We start from the raw sequence: 16,552 nt of genomic DNA, 5'->3' as shown, positions 1-16,552 counted from the left end.
TGTGCTAGCTCTTGAGAGATGGGAGGATATACTTGGGTGTAGCCTTGAGAGCAAAGTAGGCACAGCAACCCATGTGTTGCAGATGAGAGCAAATTACTGCGGATGCTGGAATCTGAAACAAAAAAATACTGGACAATCTCAGCAGGTCTGACAGCATCTGTGGAGAGAGAAGGAAGCGAACGTTTAGAGTCTGGATGACTCTCTATCTTTCACAACTGATTTTGAAAGTGGTTTGACTGTCCAGGTTTCAAACTGCAAAGTCAAATGTCCAACACAAGAGAATTACACCCTTTGGGGAAGTTGAGCACTGAAACAGTTCTACACATGAATTAATTTCGGGAGAAGTATCTTGGAAATGTTAATTTAAACATTTTTCTACCTCTCCCCATTCCTGTGGCTTACTCTGCTGGGCTTAAGTTATACTGGCGCTGCTGGTCTTGTTATTGGAGGGCTGTGTGAAGTATATCCCTGAATTGTGAGATGAGCTATCCCGATGTGAATATTTGGAGAGCAATGACACCGTCCTTCAAATGGTAGTGCTTTTTTTGAATGCGTTTACTGATATATGTAAAGTTTTTGTCAGGATTGAGCTGTGTCTGCTAAAGTGTGGAGAGTTGACCATGTGTTCAGCTCTTCCATAATTAGAAACTTGGAACTTTAAAAAAATAATTCAGGAGATCCAAACCTTTTGAAACTCATCGGACTACTTGCACATATGATACTGTTATCAGTTCCTATTGATTTTGTGCCTCGAGTGAGATATGATGTGGAGATGCCGGCGTTGGACTGGGGTGAGCACAGTACGAAGTCTTACAACACCAGGTTAAAGTCCAACAGGTTTGTTTCGATGTCACTAGCTTTCGGAGCGCTGCTCCTTCCTCAGGTGAATGAAGAGGTCTATTCCAGAAACACATATATAGACAAATTCAAAGATGCCAAACAATGCTTGGAATGCGAGCATTAGCAGGTGATTAAATCTTTACAGATCCAGAGATGGGGTAACCCCAGGTTAAAGAGGTGTGAATTGTACCAAGCCAGGACAGTTGGTAGGATTTCGCAGGCCAGATGGTGGGGGATGAATGTAATGCGACATGAATCCCAGGTCCCGGTTGAGGCCGCACTCGTGTGCGGAACTTGGCTATAAGTTTCTGCTCGGCGATTCTGCGTTGTCGCGGGTCCTGAAGGCCGCCTTGGAGAACGCTTACCCGGAGATCAGAGGCTGAATGCCCTTGACTGCTGAAGTGTTCCCCGACTGGAAGGGAACATTCCTGCCTGGTGATTGTTGCGCGATGTCCGTTCATTCGTTGTCGCAGCGTCTGCATGGTCTCGCCAATGTACCACGCTTCGGGACATCCTTTCCTGCAGCGTATGAGGTAGACAACGTTGGCCGAGTCGCACGAGTGTGTACCGCGTACCTGGTGGGTGGTGTTCTCACGTGTAATAGTGGTATCCATGTCGATGATCTGGCACGTCTTGCAGAGATTGCCATGACAGGGTTGTGTGGTGTCGTGGTCACTGTTCTGAAGACTGGGTAGTTTGCTGCAAACAATGGTTCATTTGAGGTTGCGCGGTTGTTTGAAGGCAAGTAGTGGGGGTGTGGGGATGACCTTGGCAAGATGTTCATCGTCATCAATGACGTGTTGAAGGCTGTAAAGAAGATGACGTAGTTTCTCCGCTCCGGGGAAGTACTGGATGACGAAGGGTATTCTGTCGGTTGTGTCCCATGTTTGTCTTCTGAGGAGGTCGGTCCGGTTTTTCGCTGTGGCGCGTTGGAACTGTCGATCGATGAGTCGAGTGCCATATCCCGTTCGTACGAGGGCATCTTTTAACGTCTGTAGATGTCTGTTACGCTCCTCCTCGTCTGAGCAGATCCTGTGTATACGGAGTGCTTGTCCATAGGGGATGGCTTCTTTAATGTGTTTAGGGTGGAAGCTGGAGAAGTGGAGCATCATGAGGTTATCCGTAGGTTTGCGGTAAAGCGAAGTGCTGAGGTGACCGTCCTTGATGGAGACGAGTGTGTCCAAGAATGCAACTGATTTTGGAGAGTAGTCCATGGTGAGTCTGATGGTTGGATGGAACTTATTAATGTCATCGTGTAGTCGTTTCAGTGATTCTTCGCCGTGGGTCCAAAGGAAAAAAATGTCATTGATGTATCTGGTGTATAACGTCGGTTGAAGGTCCTGTGCGGTGAGTAGGTCCTGTTCAAACTTGTGCATGAAGATGTTGGCGTATTGGGGTGCGAATTTGGTCCCCATGGCTGTTCCGTGCGTCTGGATGAAGAACTTGTTGTCGAAGGTGAAGACGTTGTGATCCAGAATGAAGCGGATGAGTTGCAGAATTGCGTCTGGAGATTGGCAGTTGTCGGTGTTGAGTACTGAGGCTGTTGCAGCAATGCCGTCGTCATGGGGGATGCTGGTGTAGAGTGTCGAGACGTCCATTGTGACGAGGAATGTTCCTGGTTCAACTGGTCCATGGGTGCTGAGTTTCTGTAGGAAGTCCGTCGTGTCGCGACAGAAGCTGGGTGTACCTTGTACGATGGGTTTCAAGATGCCCTCGATGTAGCCAGAGAGGTTCTCACACAGGGTCCCAATGCCTGAAACGATAGGGCGGCCTGGTGTGTTGGCCGTATGTATTTTCGGGAGGCAGTAGAGAGCTCCAATGCGGGGAGTACGTGGGATGAGAGCACCTAGGGTGCTCTGAAGATCTGGATCCAAGGTCTTGATCAGTCTGTTAAGTTGGCGGATGTGTTCCTTGGTCGGATCTGAACAACTGAACAACCAAGAACACTACAGACAGTTACCCGCAGATCCGACCAAGGAACACATCCGCCAACTTAACAGACTGATCAAGACCTTGGATCCAGATCTTCAGAGCACCCTAGGTGCTCTCATCCCACGTACTCCCCGCATTGGAGATCTCTACTGCCTCCCGAAAATACATAAGGCCAACACACCAGGCCGCCCTATCGTTTCAGGCAATGGGACCCTGTGTGAGAACCTCTCTGGCTACATCGAGGGCATCTTGAAACCCATCGTACAAGGTACATCCAGCTTCTGTCGCGACACGACGGACTTCCTACAGAAACTCCGCACCCATGGACCAGTTGAACCAGGAACATTCCTCGTCACAATGGACGTCTCGGCACTCTACACCAGCATCCCCCATGACGACGGCATTGCTGCAACAGCCTCAGTACTCAACACCGACAACTGCCAATCTCCAGACGCAATTCTGCAACTCATCCGCTTCATTCTGGATCACAACGTCTTCACCTTCGACAACAAGTTCTTCATCCAGACGCACGGAACAGCCATGGGGACCAAATTCGCACCCCAATACGCCAACATCTTCATGCACAAGTTTGAACAGGACCTACTCACCGCACAGGACCTTCAACCGATGTTATACACCAGATACATCGATGACATTTTTTTCCTTTGGACCCACGGCGAAGAATCACTGAAACGACTACACGATGACATTAATAAGTTCCATCCAACCATCAGACTCACCATGGACTACTCTCCAAAATCAGTTGCATTCTTGGACACACTCGTCTCCATCAAGGACGGTCACCTCAGCACTTCGCTTTACCGCAAACCTACGGATAACCTCATGATGCTCCACTTCTCCAGCTTCCACCCTAAACACATTAAAGAAGCCATCCCCTATGGACAAGCGCTCCGTATACACAGGACCTGCTCAGACGAGGAGGAGCGTAACAGACATCTACAGACGTTGAAAGATGCCCTCGTACGAACGGGATATGGCACTCGACTCATCGATCGACAGTTCCAACGCGCCACAGCGAAAAACTGGACCGACCTCCTCAGAAGACAAACATGAGACACAACCGGCAGAATACCCTTCGTCGTCCAGTACTACCCCGGAGCGGAGAAACTACGTCATCTTCTTCACAGCCTTCAACACGTCATTGATGACGATGAACATCTTGCCAAGGTCATCCCCACACCCCCACTACTTGCCTTCAAACAACCGCGCAACCTCAAACGAACCATTGTTTGCAGCAAACTACCCAGTCTTCAGAACAGTGACCACGACACCACACAACCCTGTCATGGCAATCTCTGCAAGACGTGCCAGATCATCGACATGGATACCACTATTACACGTGAGAACACCACCCACCAGGTACGCGGTACACACTCGTGCGACTCGGCCAACGTTGTCTACCTCATACGCTGCAGGAAAGGATGTCCCGAAGCGTGGTACATTGGCGAGACCATGCAGACGCTGCGACAACGAATGAACGGACATCGCGCAACAATCACCAGGCAGGAATGTTCCCTTCCAGTCGGGGAACACTTCAGCAGTCAAGGGCATTCAGCCTCTGATCTCCGGGTAAGCGTTCTCCAAGGCGGCCTTCAGGACCCGCGGCAACGCAGAATCGCCGAGCAGAAACTTATAGCCAAGTTCCACACACATGAGTGTGGCCTCAACCGGGACCTGGGATTCATGTCGCATTACTGCGAAATCCTACCAACTGTCCTGGCTTGGTACAATTCACACCTCTTTAACCTGGGGTTACCCCATCTCTGGATCTGTAAAGATTTAATCACCTGCTAATGCTCGCATTCCAAGCATTGTTTGGCATCTTTGAATTTGTCTATATATGTGTTTCTGGAACAGACCTCTTCATTCACCTGAGGAAGGAGCAGCGCTCCGAAAGCTAGTGACATCGAAACAAACCTGTTGGACTTTAACCTGGTGTTGTAAGACTTCGAGTGAGATAGGCAGTGCACTTGTTTCTCAAAATACCGTACTGCCAAATCTCCTCCCATGTTGGGGCTGTTTGGGTGAGACACTGAAGAGCTGCCGGCACCTGTGGAAATTCACTCCGCACGATAGCCTTTATTGTCACAAGTAGGCGTACATTAACACTGCAATGAAGTTACTGTGAAAAGCCCCTAGTTGCCACATTCCGGCGCCTGTTCGGGTACACAGAGGGAGAATTAAGAATTACCTAACAGCAAGTCTTTCCGGACTTGTGGGAGGAAACCGGGGCACCCGGAGGAAACCCACGCAGACATGGGGAGAACGTGCAGGCTCCGCACAGACAGTGACCCAAGCCGGGAATCGACCCTGGGACCCTTGCTCTGTGAAGCAACAGTGCAACCACTGTGCTGCCGTGTCGCCCGAGGAGGACAGAGTGGGAAAAGCACCATTTTCCTGATTGCTTCCTTTCCAACTACAGAAAGATGGGATATACTTTGTACTTCCACAATCACTGCATGCCCAATGAAATCATATACTGGTGATGCACAGATAACATAACATAAGATTAGGGGAAAAGAAACTGATCTTAATTATTAAACTATCTGTGCAATACTTCTGTTTGCTTACTAAAATAGTAGCCATGTGTCAGATAATGTGATTACTTTGTTATGCCCAGAAACAAGTCTTATTTAATCTTGAATACACAGTCTGAGAGAACATGTAACTGGAATGTATGGTAAATCAAGAAAGTGATTGATGCATTTATCTATTTTAATTCAATGTAATTGTCACTCTAACTTGTAGTGAATTGAGCTGATTTTAATTATGATAGTAGTTAATTATTTTGCTGACTGAAGATGAAAGGGGAAATAATAATGCTTTCATGATTCTCCTTTTCTAAAATTGGCTGAAAGAGCTGAATGAATCAGGTAGATTAATGGTTGTTTCCGAGATTCTTTGTGGTGCTTGTAAGCAGATTACTAAAGTTCAATGTGGCAAATGATCACTATGTAGTGGGGTGTTTGATTCACGTCTGTGCCTTCATGTGGGGTGAGCGGTATTTTATGGGCATATCAGAGCCTCTATTCACTTAGACAATATCGTGCTTCTATTCAGTTTCCAAAAAAATAAATGGCCTCTATGAGCAAGCATCTAATTTTTGTTATGAAAGTACTTTAAAGGCTTTGACTGTTTAAGCGTTTGGGTATTTTAATGAATCATCTTTGTCTGACTACAGAGTCATGTCGTTACAATTATACCCTTTGCACACAATGTTCAGTGTTGACAGCTATTCATTCATGAGCTGCAGTTACTTCAGTAGTGTGCATGCTCTCGTCTATTTATGGATCATTTAAACCAAAGATGTTTGGTAGTAATTATCCAGAATTAGACCCAAAAATATGAAATGAGATGTTTGTATGTGTCAGAACCAGAGGTGGCCATTCCATCCATTGAACCGTCTCTTCCACATTAGTCATGGCGTATCTACCTCTTCCTCCCAACTCCCTGTCCTTCATATCCTTGAAGATCATCGCCACCCAAATCAGTATCCAACTATATTGTCAGAATCTCAGGTGGTGCCGTAACCGTGGCATAATGTGGCATTACATCCTACATTCATGGATCCTCCTTTCTTGGGCCTAATCTTTTATCTTAAAAGTCGCAGTTGAGTTCATGGCATCGCATCTGTGGGTGAAGCTGGGATGCAAGGTAGGGGATAATTTGAGCGCGATGTGCAAATGTAATTCTGTGTTTAAAGTCATAAGTTCTGCCCTTATTTTTCTAAGTAACTGGATTTAATATTTATAATTAGAGTGAAACGGACAGTAATTTGCGAATCGCAGTGGTAGAGTTGACGGAGTTCGAACATGCCATGTGAGCTGAAAGGGCCTTCACGGGCAGGTGGATGTAATTACTGTCTAACTAGTTTACAGCTGCAGTGTCAGGTGATGAATGGAGGTCTGGTATGGGCACTATTTCTTGATCTTGTGAAACAACTCCATTTTCACTTTCCAATACCTGCCGATTAGCTACCATGATCTGGAATTTCTTTCCTCCGTCACGCTGCGAAGTTCATCGCTGTTGAGGGACACAATGGCAGCGTAATGTCTGCTACTAAATTACACAGCAATCTGGAAGTTAAGGTGCATCTGACTGGGCCCCAGCGTTGATGGCCCTGATGCCATTGTTTGAAATGGCAGGGGTCATTACTTTGCCCGTTGGTTCTCAACTGATAATCGCAGGTGTAAATCGAAGACTCTGCTCTCCATATGTCCTCTTCTAGATAGTTGCAAATTGTGATTAAAATGTTTTTCATGATTCCCCTGGTTCTGCACCCCGTCCCCTGTAACTGCACCCCTGGCTCCTCCCTTCAAGTCCTGTCGCCAACAATGGCAGGAGTGAGGAACTGAGGGAGTTGGAGTGAAGCCAGAGTGAGGGAGGGAAGAGAAATGGAGGTTCTGGGGCAAGGGTGTATAAATCTCCAAGGGACAGACCCTCAAAGGGGAAAGCAGCCTGTGGTCATCTGGGACTATGGCGACTGTAGCCTTATGCTTATTAAAGTTGTTTTCAATTGCTTACTGTTGACTCATTGCAACTGCCCAGAATTAAAACTTGGAGTTAAATGGCCCGTAACCAATTTGCATTGCAGCTCACTGCACTATTTCTCCAGTTGACCGTTTGAACACCAAGGGACTCTTAAAAGCTGCTGTGGCTTTCCATTGTAGGTTCAGCACTAATTGGAGGACAGCTCTGTGACTCAAATATCCCTCAACAACACTCCACAGAGTGATGCAGTGAAACAAACTACTGGTGCATCAGCATTCTGGAATAACAAGTTCAATAGTGGCCGCACCTTCCCAAGGAGAAGCGCATGGGTGGCCCTTGCTTCCTGCTTTCTGATTAGTTAGGGAGCAGCTGAGTCTTGAATCCAGGGCCAGCTGGTTGCTGCAGCAGTTGCTATTGAAGTCAGCAGACATTCTTGCCTAACTTGCTGTCACTTTTAATTCCGAAATGTCTTGAGCAGTGCTGTGAAGCTAAGCACTTGCTGACAGAAGCTGCTCTTGCTCCTGGGTTGGGAGATGGAAGAACAATGCTTTACAACAGACCACCAATCAAAATTAAACTGTCAAAGATACAAAACTGACACAGGCTGATTTGCTGTTACAGGGAAAGGATTTCCGGCACAGCCTGTGATTTTAGGCACGTTCAGCTGTGTCAAATCACTTGCTCAAACTCAGTTGAAAAGAAACATGTTTGGAGTGTGGTACCAATGTGTGTTTTGCTTTGGCTGTAGGTGTTACTTCAGTTGAAAGTTTAATTTGGAATCCATTGATAGTGACTGCTGTATTTACCCCATATTTAAAAAATAGACAAAATAATATCGTATGCCAGCTGTGGCACAGTTAGTAGCCCTCTTGCCTATGAGTCACAAGGTTCTTAGTCCCCCTTCCAGGGCTGACAACTCCAATGCAGTTTTTTTAAAAAGTATTTTTATTGAAGTTTTCCCATTTTAACAAACACAACAAAACCATGGGAATGGTACAGATCAACAAAAGTGCCTCAACCGAATTAGATACAGAATGTGACAGGAGAGCAGCTGTATAGGACCTTGGGTCACATTTGGAATATAGTGTTCAATTCGGGTCGCCACACTACCAGAAGGATTTGGAGGCTTTGGAGAGGGTACAGAAGAGGTTTACCAGCATGTTGTCTGGTCTGGTGGGCGGCACGTGGCGCAGTGGTTAGCCCTGGGACTACGGTGTTGAGGACCTGGGTTCGAATCCCAGCCCTGGGTCACTGTCCATGTGGAGTTTGCACATTCTCCCCGTGTCTGTGTGGATTTCACCCCCACAACCCAAAGATGTGCAGGTTAGGTGGATTGGCCACGCTAAATTGCCTCTTAATTGGAAAAAATAATAATTGGGTACTCTAAATTCATATTTTTAAAAAATGTTGCCTGGTCTAGAGGTATTGGCTATGAGGAGAGGTTAGATAAACTAGGATTGTTTTCACTGGAACCACGGGAGGTTTACGAACTTATGAGGGGCATGGACAGATTGGCGAGTCGCATGCTTTTTGCCAGGGTCAAAATGTCAATTACGAGGAGACATAGATTTAAGGTGTGAGGGGCAGGCTTGGAGGGCTGAAGGTCCCGTTCCTGTGCTGTACTGTTCTTTGTTCAAGTGGCTGACCTACCGCCCAGCCGGCCCCTCTCTTCACTAACCGCGCTGCACCAGCCCCACTGGAAAACACTGGAAAAATCATGTCAACCTTAACCGAGGAGGCCCCACTACCAAAGCGAAGAAGAATCGTCCAGGCACCCGTTAATTGGAGTCTGGGCAGGGGTGAGGCGCTGATTCTCATCCCCCCCCCCCCCCCCATATGATGATGGAAGCCCCCCCTTAACCCAACAGACCAAATCAGGACCCGTAACAGCACACTGCACATTCCGATAAAGAGAAGAACTCTTCCCCCGCAGGGGACGAATGCCCTAATTTAAAAAAAAAAAAGAAATTTAGAGTACCCAATTATTATTATTTTTTTTCCAATTAAGGGGCAATTTAGCGTGGCCAATCCACCTACCCTACACATCTTTGGGTTGTGGGGGTGAAATCCACGCAGACACGAGGAGAATGTGCAAACTCCACACGGACAGTGACCCGGGGCAGGGGTTGAACCTGGGTCCTCGGTGCTGTGGGGCAGCTGTGCTAACCACTGCGCCACCGTGCCGCCCAGAATGCCTTAATTAAAGATTATCAGGCACAGACTAGCACTGTATGCCATTGCAAGGGGGATACTAGGGGACGGAGCAGCCATGCCTCAACTGAACCAAAGACGCTGCCTCCCCATGGGAGCCCCACTACAACGAGGAGGGCACTCGGGAAGCCACTAGGTAAGACCACTTGGAAGAGGGCAACTCACTCCTCCGTCAAGCCTGCCATCATCCCGATGTCGACAGCACGGCTGAGGCGTAGGCCTGCTCGCCAGCATATCCAGCACTGCAGGCTGGGCCTTACTCCAGCCACCTCCAACTACCTCGATTAAAGGAAGATTCTCCCATCACCAAAATCCAATCGGGATCATCCAGGGATGTAGTGCAAGACATATGGGCTTTGAGGTACTTTAGATGTCATGGTTGTGAATTGCTGTATGATTCCAAGTCTTTTTTTTAAATCTAGACTTGGCTTTATAGTGAAACACTGGAATACTATAACAAAATGGCAATTATTTATTCAGTGCATGCTGCATTGAGTCATTAGGTACTCGGGCCTGTTTCCATTAAGTTACTTATTCTATTAACCTGCATCCTCTAGCTAATGTGTGATAATTTCTTCCTCTGAGACTGGGCCCATATTCTCTCGAGTTTAGAAGAAAGAGGCAACCTCATTGAAACATCAATTTTTACAGGGATCTGTAGTGTGGATGCAGGAAGGATATTTCACTGGTTGAGGGGATCGTGGGAGGGGGCACAAGAATCAGGGGACACAGTCTCAGAATAAAGGGAAGGGCCATTTAGGACTGAGATAAGGAGGAATTTCTTCAGTCAGAGGGTGGTGAATCTTTGGGATCCTCTGCCCCAGAGGCTGTGGTGGCTCAAAGTCATTGACTATGTTCAAAGCAGAAGTCGATAAATTTCTAGATATTAAAGAGGTCAAGGGATATGGGATAGTGCAGAAAAATGACATTAGATAGATGATTATGTAAGCTCTAGGTGAATGGTGGAGCAGACTCGAGGGGCTGAATGGCCTATTGCTCTTTGTTCCCATGCTCCGAAGTGTAAAACTTGTTTTTCATCTTCGCCTCTGTTGTATAAAACAAAACTCTGCTGAGAGCTGCTTTATCAATTGTTTGTTTGTGGCCTGGGTAAATGGTGATGAAAGCAAGCACCATCCTTATTTTCTCCAGTTAAACCAATGGACTTTCCAAATCAGGGGGTTGAGAAGAGTTTGCTGCTGTACTGGGACTGTGGATAACACTGTCGAAGGGTAGGGTTGGTGCGAGGGTCGGTGCAGACTCGATGAGCCAAATGTCATCCTCCTGCACCGGAGGGATTCTATGCTATGAATAAATTATGATTGGTGCTGCAGGGGCAGTGTTTGCCTTGGTGGACCCCCGGCACTAAGGTTCATGTGGGGGTGGGGGGGAGCTATCGTTTTAGCAGGTGGTACACTACTGACTTAACCATGTGTCACATTCACACCTGGACGATTGTACAAAACCCATTCATAAGGTCATGTAAAAAAAATAGTTGACAAATGATTAGTGGTAGATGGCACTGAAGGAAAGCATTAGCATTTTCTGAGAAAGCAAATTTGCTTGAATTTTTCATTTCCTACCTCAATTCATATAGATGTAGCGCATCAATACATGAATGGCTTTGGAACGCTGCCTTGCACTTGGCTCCTTCCATAAATGTGATCAGCGTGTTTTAGCAAAATCTGAGTGGTTGCATGCTGTGACACTGAGGCAGGCTCTCCATTTGAAACCAGAAGCAAAATGTTCCAAGCATCAAGATGGTCGGCCAGTAGCTCTGGAGAGGACAGGTCAGGTGAGTTTGCATTTCCCAACCTCTTCAAAGCTTCCTCCAATTTGAAAAAAGAGCTACACTTGAAAGGCAAATTCTTGTCCTCTCTGGTGTTTTCAGCATTTTCTGTTTCGGTGGATAGTGATGTTATCTTTGCCACCAGAGTTCTTTCTGATGAATTTTAGATTTTTGTTCTTCACCCTCGACCATTCGAGTCCTTCCTGAGCCTGCAGAGGCCATGATGAATTGCTGGAGTGCTTTGGGTGCACTTGCACTACGTGCTTCCACTTGTCCCATGTCACTACTCCATACCTGGATTCTGTCATTACTATATCATCTCCTAATACCGGAGCACAGAAACATCAAACTGATGCAGTCTCCTTCAGGCAGGTCCATTGACCAGTTGTGCTGATGACTGACGAACAACATAAACCAAGCCCTTGGACTCGGAGTAAAGCTATCCATAATCCCCTGCTTGTGCGCAGCAGTCACTCTCCTAAGCACGATTGGTAATGCTTCTTTTGAACCTTACTTCCCTGAAAAATCTATCCAGAAAGGTGGCTAATTGGATAAGATGGTTTTTATGCTCAAGACACTATTCCTAAAAGAGTTTTACTGGGCCCACTGAGCTCATTTTGTCCATGTGGAAGTAACAAACTCTGACTTCAGTTAGTGCAGTCCGTCAGTCTTTGGTGATGACTCTTTGACCTCAACGGTAAACATGAAATGCTGTTCTGTTTTTGCAGAAATTTCTACTCTTGCCTATTTTATTAGGGGCTGAGATGGTGCGTGCACCTGGCCTAAAATCAGCCTCGGTCACTGCAGAAATCCGGGAATAGGACTTGAACCCTTAACCGTCTGCCTTAGAGACTCGAGTGTTCCTCTCTGAGCCAAGACTGAAGCTTATGGATAGGAACGCAGCAGAACCCCTTCAGTAAGATTACTGAGCAGCAGACACTGGGCCATGACTTCACCTGAGGATGTTGAAGTGGTATGGGGATTTAAATGTTAAATTACGGATAGTCACTGAGGGCTGAGCACGCCACCCGGGGTCTTGCTTTGTATGTCCAACATGCCCAGGCTGAAAACACCATTACTCAATTTTTACTACAGTACAGTGCCTGTGGATTAGTGTCACGTTGGTATTTAACTTTTGTTCAATTTAAGTGTTTTGCAATGGTGAGGTATAACACGTCTTGAGTTTGACCAAATCTGACGCCGAGCATATGGGCTGCACCTCCTGTTTCGATATTTTACTTGTTTATCAGTCCGTTTCGGTGATGATTCCCTGTGTTAACAACAGCTTGGTTTCCGTCAGCATCAACTTTTATTTAACACAGCCCTCGACAGCACTGCAAAGAAATGATTAAGGGATGTCAATTTTTCATTTAATCTCAACAATAACCCAAGGAAAGAACTCCCTTGCATTGTTTCCAAGCTTTAGTGATCTGGCTACAAATTTGTTTTTGCTTTGTTGCTCGAGCTATTCGGCTAAGGGGACCAAATGGAATATTTCCAAGTTTGCTGATAACTCAAAACTTGGTGGGAATGTGTGTGGTGAGGAGGACGTTACGAGGCGTCAAGGTGATTTAGACAAGTTGAATAAAATACAAGACACATGCAGTATAATGTGGATACATTGGGCAGCATGGTGGTACAGTAGTTAGCACTGTTGTTTCACAGTGCCAGGGACCTGCGTTCGATTCCTGTCTTGGGTGATTGTCTGCGCGGAGTCTGCACGTTCTCCCCGTGTCTGCGTGGGTTTCCTCTGCTTGCTCCGGTTTCCTTCCACAAGTCCTGAAAGACGTGCTGTTAGGTGACTTGGGTGATTCTCAATTCTCCCTCCGTGTACCCAAACAGGCGCCGTAGTGTGGCGACTCGGGGATTTTCAGTAACTTCATTGCAATATTAACGTAAGCTGATTTGTGACACTAATAAAGATTATAAATGTGAAGCTATCCACTTCGGATGGAGAAAGAATGGCAAAGTATTATTTGAATGGTGATAGGTTGGGAAAAGTTGAAATTTCCTGGGTGTCTCATACACGTGTCACTGAAAGCAGGTACAGCAAGCAGTTAGGAAGGCAAATTGTATGTTGGCCTTCATTGCAAGTGGACGTGAGTGCAGGAGTAAGGATGTCTTACTGCAGCTGGACAGGGCCTTGGTGAGATCACACCTCGAATAGTGTGGACAATTTCCAGAGAGGGAGTGATTCCTGGGGTGGCAGGATTGTTGTACGAGGAGAGATTTGGCCGATTGGGCTGGTATTCACTGGAATTTAGAAGAATGAGGGGGTTCTAATTGAAACGTGTAAAATTCTGACACAGCTGGACAGACTGAATGCAGGGATGTTGTTTCTTCTGGCTGGGGGTGGGGGACAGAGATTGTAATGAGGAGAGGTTTCTTCATTGAGGGTGGTGAAACCTGTTAAATTCTCGACCACAGAAGGCCAAGTCGCTGAATATACGTAAGAAGGGAATAGATTTCTAGACTCCAAAGGAGCCCAGGTGTTTGGGGAGAGTGCTGGTGTATGGTGTTGCGATAGAGGATAAGCCACTTTCCTGTTGAATGACAGCCAGATCAAAGGGCTGAATGACCGACTCCTAATTTCTATGTTTCTGTTAAGTTCTTGCAGATTTCCACTTCGTACCTCCAACACACTGCAGTGCCCAGAAACCTTTCAGTTCATGTTGATCCTATGTGAAACATTCATTATTTTTCCCTGATGTTGTCCAGTGAGCATCATTTACTTAAAAGATCATTTAGATATATTGCAGCCTGCGACAACTACAGCAAGAGCGGGTTTTATAAAGTAAAGGGGATCTTGCTCGTTTAATATGGGGATTGAACATTTTCTATATCATAATCTCCATTCCCATTCCAGGTACTTGTGAATGACTTTTTCTTGGTGGCCTGCCTCGAGGACTTCATAGAAAATGCCCGACTCTTCATCTTTGAGACGTTTTGCCGCATTCATCAGTGCATCAGCATCAGGTACATACATTTCCCAATCTCTCAATTTGTGCTGCAGCAGCTTCTTAGCAAGGAGCATCTCGTGGCAAACTAAACATTTGAGGGTTTCAATAGGTGATTCCTTGGAAACGAGTCCCATTCGGACCCAAGGATGGGAAGTTACTAGCTCCAGAGTGAAGAGAGCAGATATGGTTTACAATTAACTGACGTGTGGTAGTGCTCTTGAAATCGTCTGTGTATAAATTTCGGGTTCAGATTAATCTTAGCTCCCAATATTTGCATACAGCTGTGATTGTTCTTTTCAAACCTTGTTTTAATATCTAATTCCAACTTGGGGATTGAGTGGAATTTTGGAGTTTGAGAGAATTCAAATTCATGGCTTGGACTTGAAGTGAGGCTCGGTGCTGATTCCCTGTTTGATGCACCCGCCCTTTATTTGATGTCTTTATATTGTTTGATATGAGTATGCGTTTGAATGAAATATGCTGTTTCAGTTACTTCTTGGCTCTCTTTTCCCCTGAAGCTGATTTAAGAGATCAGTGTGTGAAGTAGTTCTCTAACCAGTAAAATGCTTGAAATTGATGATTGCGTGACTTTCATGGTATTTGATGGAGTGGGCTTTGGATGTTCCTGTCTTCCTAGTCTGAGTTCAAAATATTTTCTTGTAATTTGGCCTTTCAAGTTCGGAGTTTCCAAAAATACAATCTGTTCAGCAAGTACAGATTCCCTTTGCCGCTGCAGTAGATTGTACTCAGTCACTCATGATCAGAATGGGTCGCACCATGCTCTGGTGAGAGGTGTAAATATGTGTATATCCCAGCTAACTTTGATATAATTAAGCCTTGTAACCTGTAATACCCAAGAAAACAAAATCTGATCTCTAAACTCTTTGTGACTTGGTGATCAGGATCTCTTTATGGGGAATCAAATGTTACAATCACTATGCAGCCTAGTTTAACCAAAGCATACTTCTCTCCTCCTCACCATTTGAGAGTTAGAGAATAGTTAAGTAATTGTATTTAAACCCCAACTCTGGGAGGCAGGGCTGCGCAGTGGTTAGCACTGCTGCCTACGGCGCTGAGGACCGGGGTTCGATCCCTGCTCAGGGTCACTGTCCGTGTGGAGTTTACGCCTTCTCCCCGTGTTTGCGTGGGTTTCGCACCCCAGAACCCAAAGATGCGCAGGGTAGGTGGATTGGCCACGCTAAATTGCCCCTTAATTAGGCAAAAATACTTGGGTACTCTAAATTTATCAAAAAAAGGAAAAAAACAAATGCATACCTGAAAAGAATGGTGTGTATCTCTGGCTTACTATTTCCCCCTTTTAGAAGGGATAATGAAGATGTTTTAAATTAAAATGTGTGTGTGTGTGGTGGGGGGGGAATCAACCTATGCACTAAATGTTGGAATTTTGCAGAATTGCCCCTTAATGCAGCAGCCCCCTGTTTCCCGCTGATGTAGTTTGTTTGAGGTGGGTATGCATTTGAATGAAATGAGACTACTATTTAAATCCTTCAGGCTCTATTTTTACTTGGAGTTGATTAGGAAGTGTGGCTGCTTCCAATGTGCTTGTGACTTATTTGTATTAGTTGGTGTAATACAGTTGCTGGTCTGGTTCAGTATTGGAAGCAGATTTCCTGAACTTAACTATGTTCTACACCACAGGATGCATACAGTATTTGAAGTCTTTTAAGTAGTGACTATTAAGCTAATGCTAAACATACATGTGGAGTCACAACTATAAATTACCTGATGATACAAATAAAAGTGGATTTGATCTCCCTTGTTCACCATTTTCCTAGAGCAGAAAACATTTCAATTGTTCTAAAGTGTTAGGAGCAAGATACAAAAATGGGAAGCTTCAAACTTAATAAAAGTCTGAGTGATTTGTTTGGAAGCAAGTGGGTGACAATATGACTAGATGGGATAAAATTATGTGCATTGCTAACCACACAGTTGCGGGGTGTGGTAAACCACTGTGTTCTGATATTAAGGGTTGTACGGTAGAACCTGCACTACAGGTTCATCTGGGGCCCCTGCATGCTAGCCCCACCCAGGAGCCGGGTTATAAATATGCGTGGCCTCCAGCTCGCAGCCATTTCGTCAGCTGCTGTGGGAGGCCACACTTCAGAGACTAATAAAGCCTCAGTTTGATTTCAACTTCGTCTCCAGCCAAATTGATCGTGCCTCAATTTATTAGTCTCTGATTCAGAAGATGGACCTCCGGATTAAACCAGATCGCCTGCAGCTGGATCCACACGCAGGCGATGCCAGAAAGGACTTCCAGCACTGGCTAGCTTGTTTTGAAGCGTATATC

General features: G+C 45.8%; 1 protein-coding gene across 1 annotated transcript in view; it reads left to right on the top strand.

Moving 5' to 3' along the window:
- The window catches only part of eif3eb (eukaryotic translation initiation factor 3, subunit E, b), a 173,713-nt gene that overhangs the window by 105,798 nt on the left and 51,363 nt on the right, over positions 1-16,552 (top strand). Inside the window, exon 10 of the mRNA XM_072466877.1 lies at positions 14,148-14,257. Within this exon, the coding sequence (XP_072322978.1) occupies positions 14,148-14,257 (110 nt within the window). The remainder of the gene's footprint in view (positions 1-14,147; positions 14,258-16,552) is intronic.

Source organism: Scyliorhinus torazame, chromosome 11, assembly GCF_047496885.1.
Source record: "Scyliorhinus torazame isolate Kashiwa2021f chromosome 11, sScyTor2.1, whole genome shotgun sequence".
NCBI classification, from domain to species: Eukaryota; Metazoa; Chordata; class Chondrichthyes; order Carcharhiniformes; family Scyliorhinidae; genus Scyliorhinus; species Scyliorhinus torazame.
The sequence above is the reverse complement of the archived record's forward strand: the minus strand, read 5'-3'. Positions and strand labels throughout refer to the sequence as shown.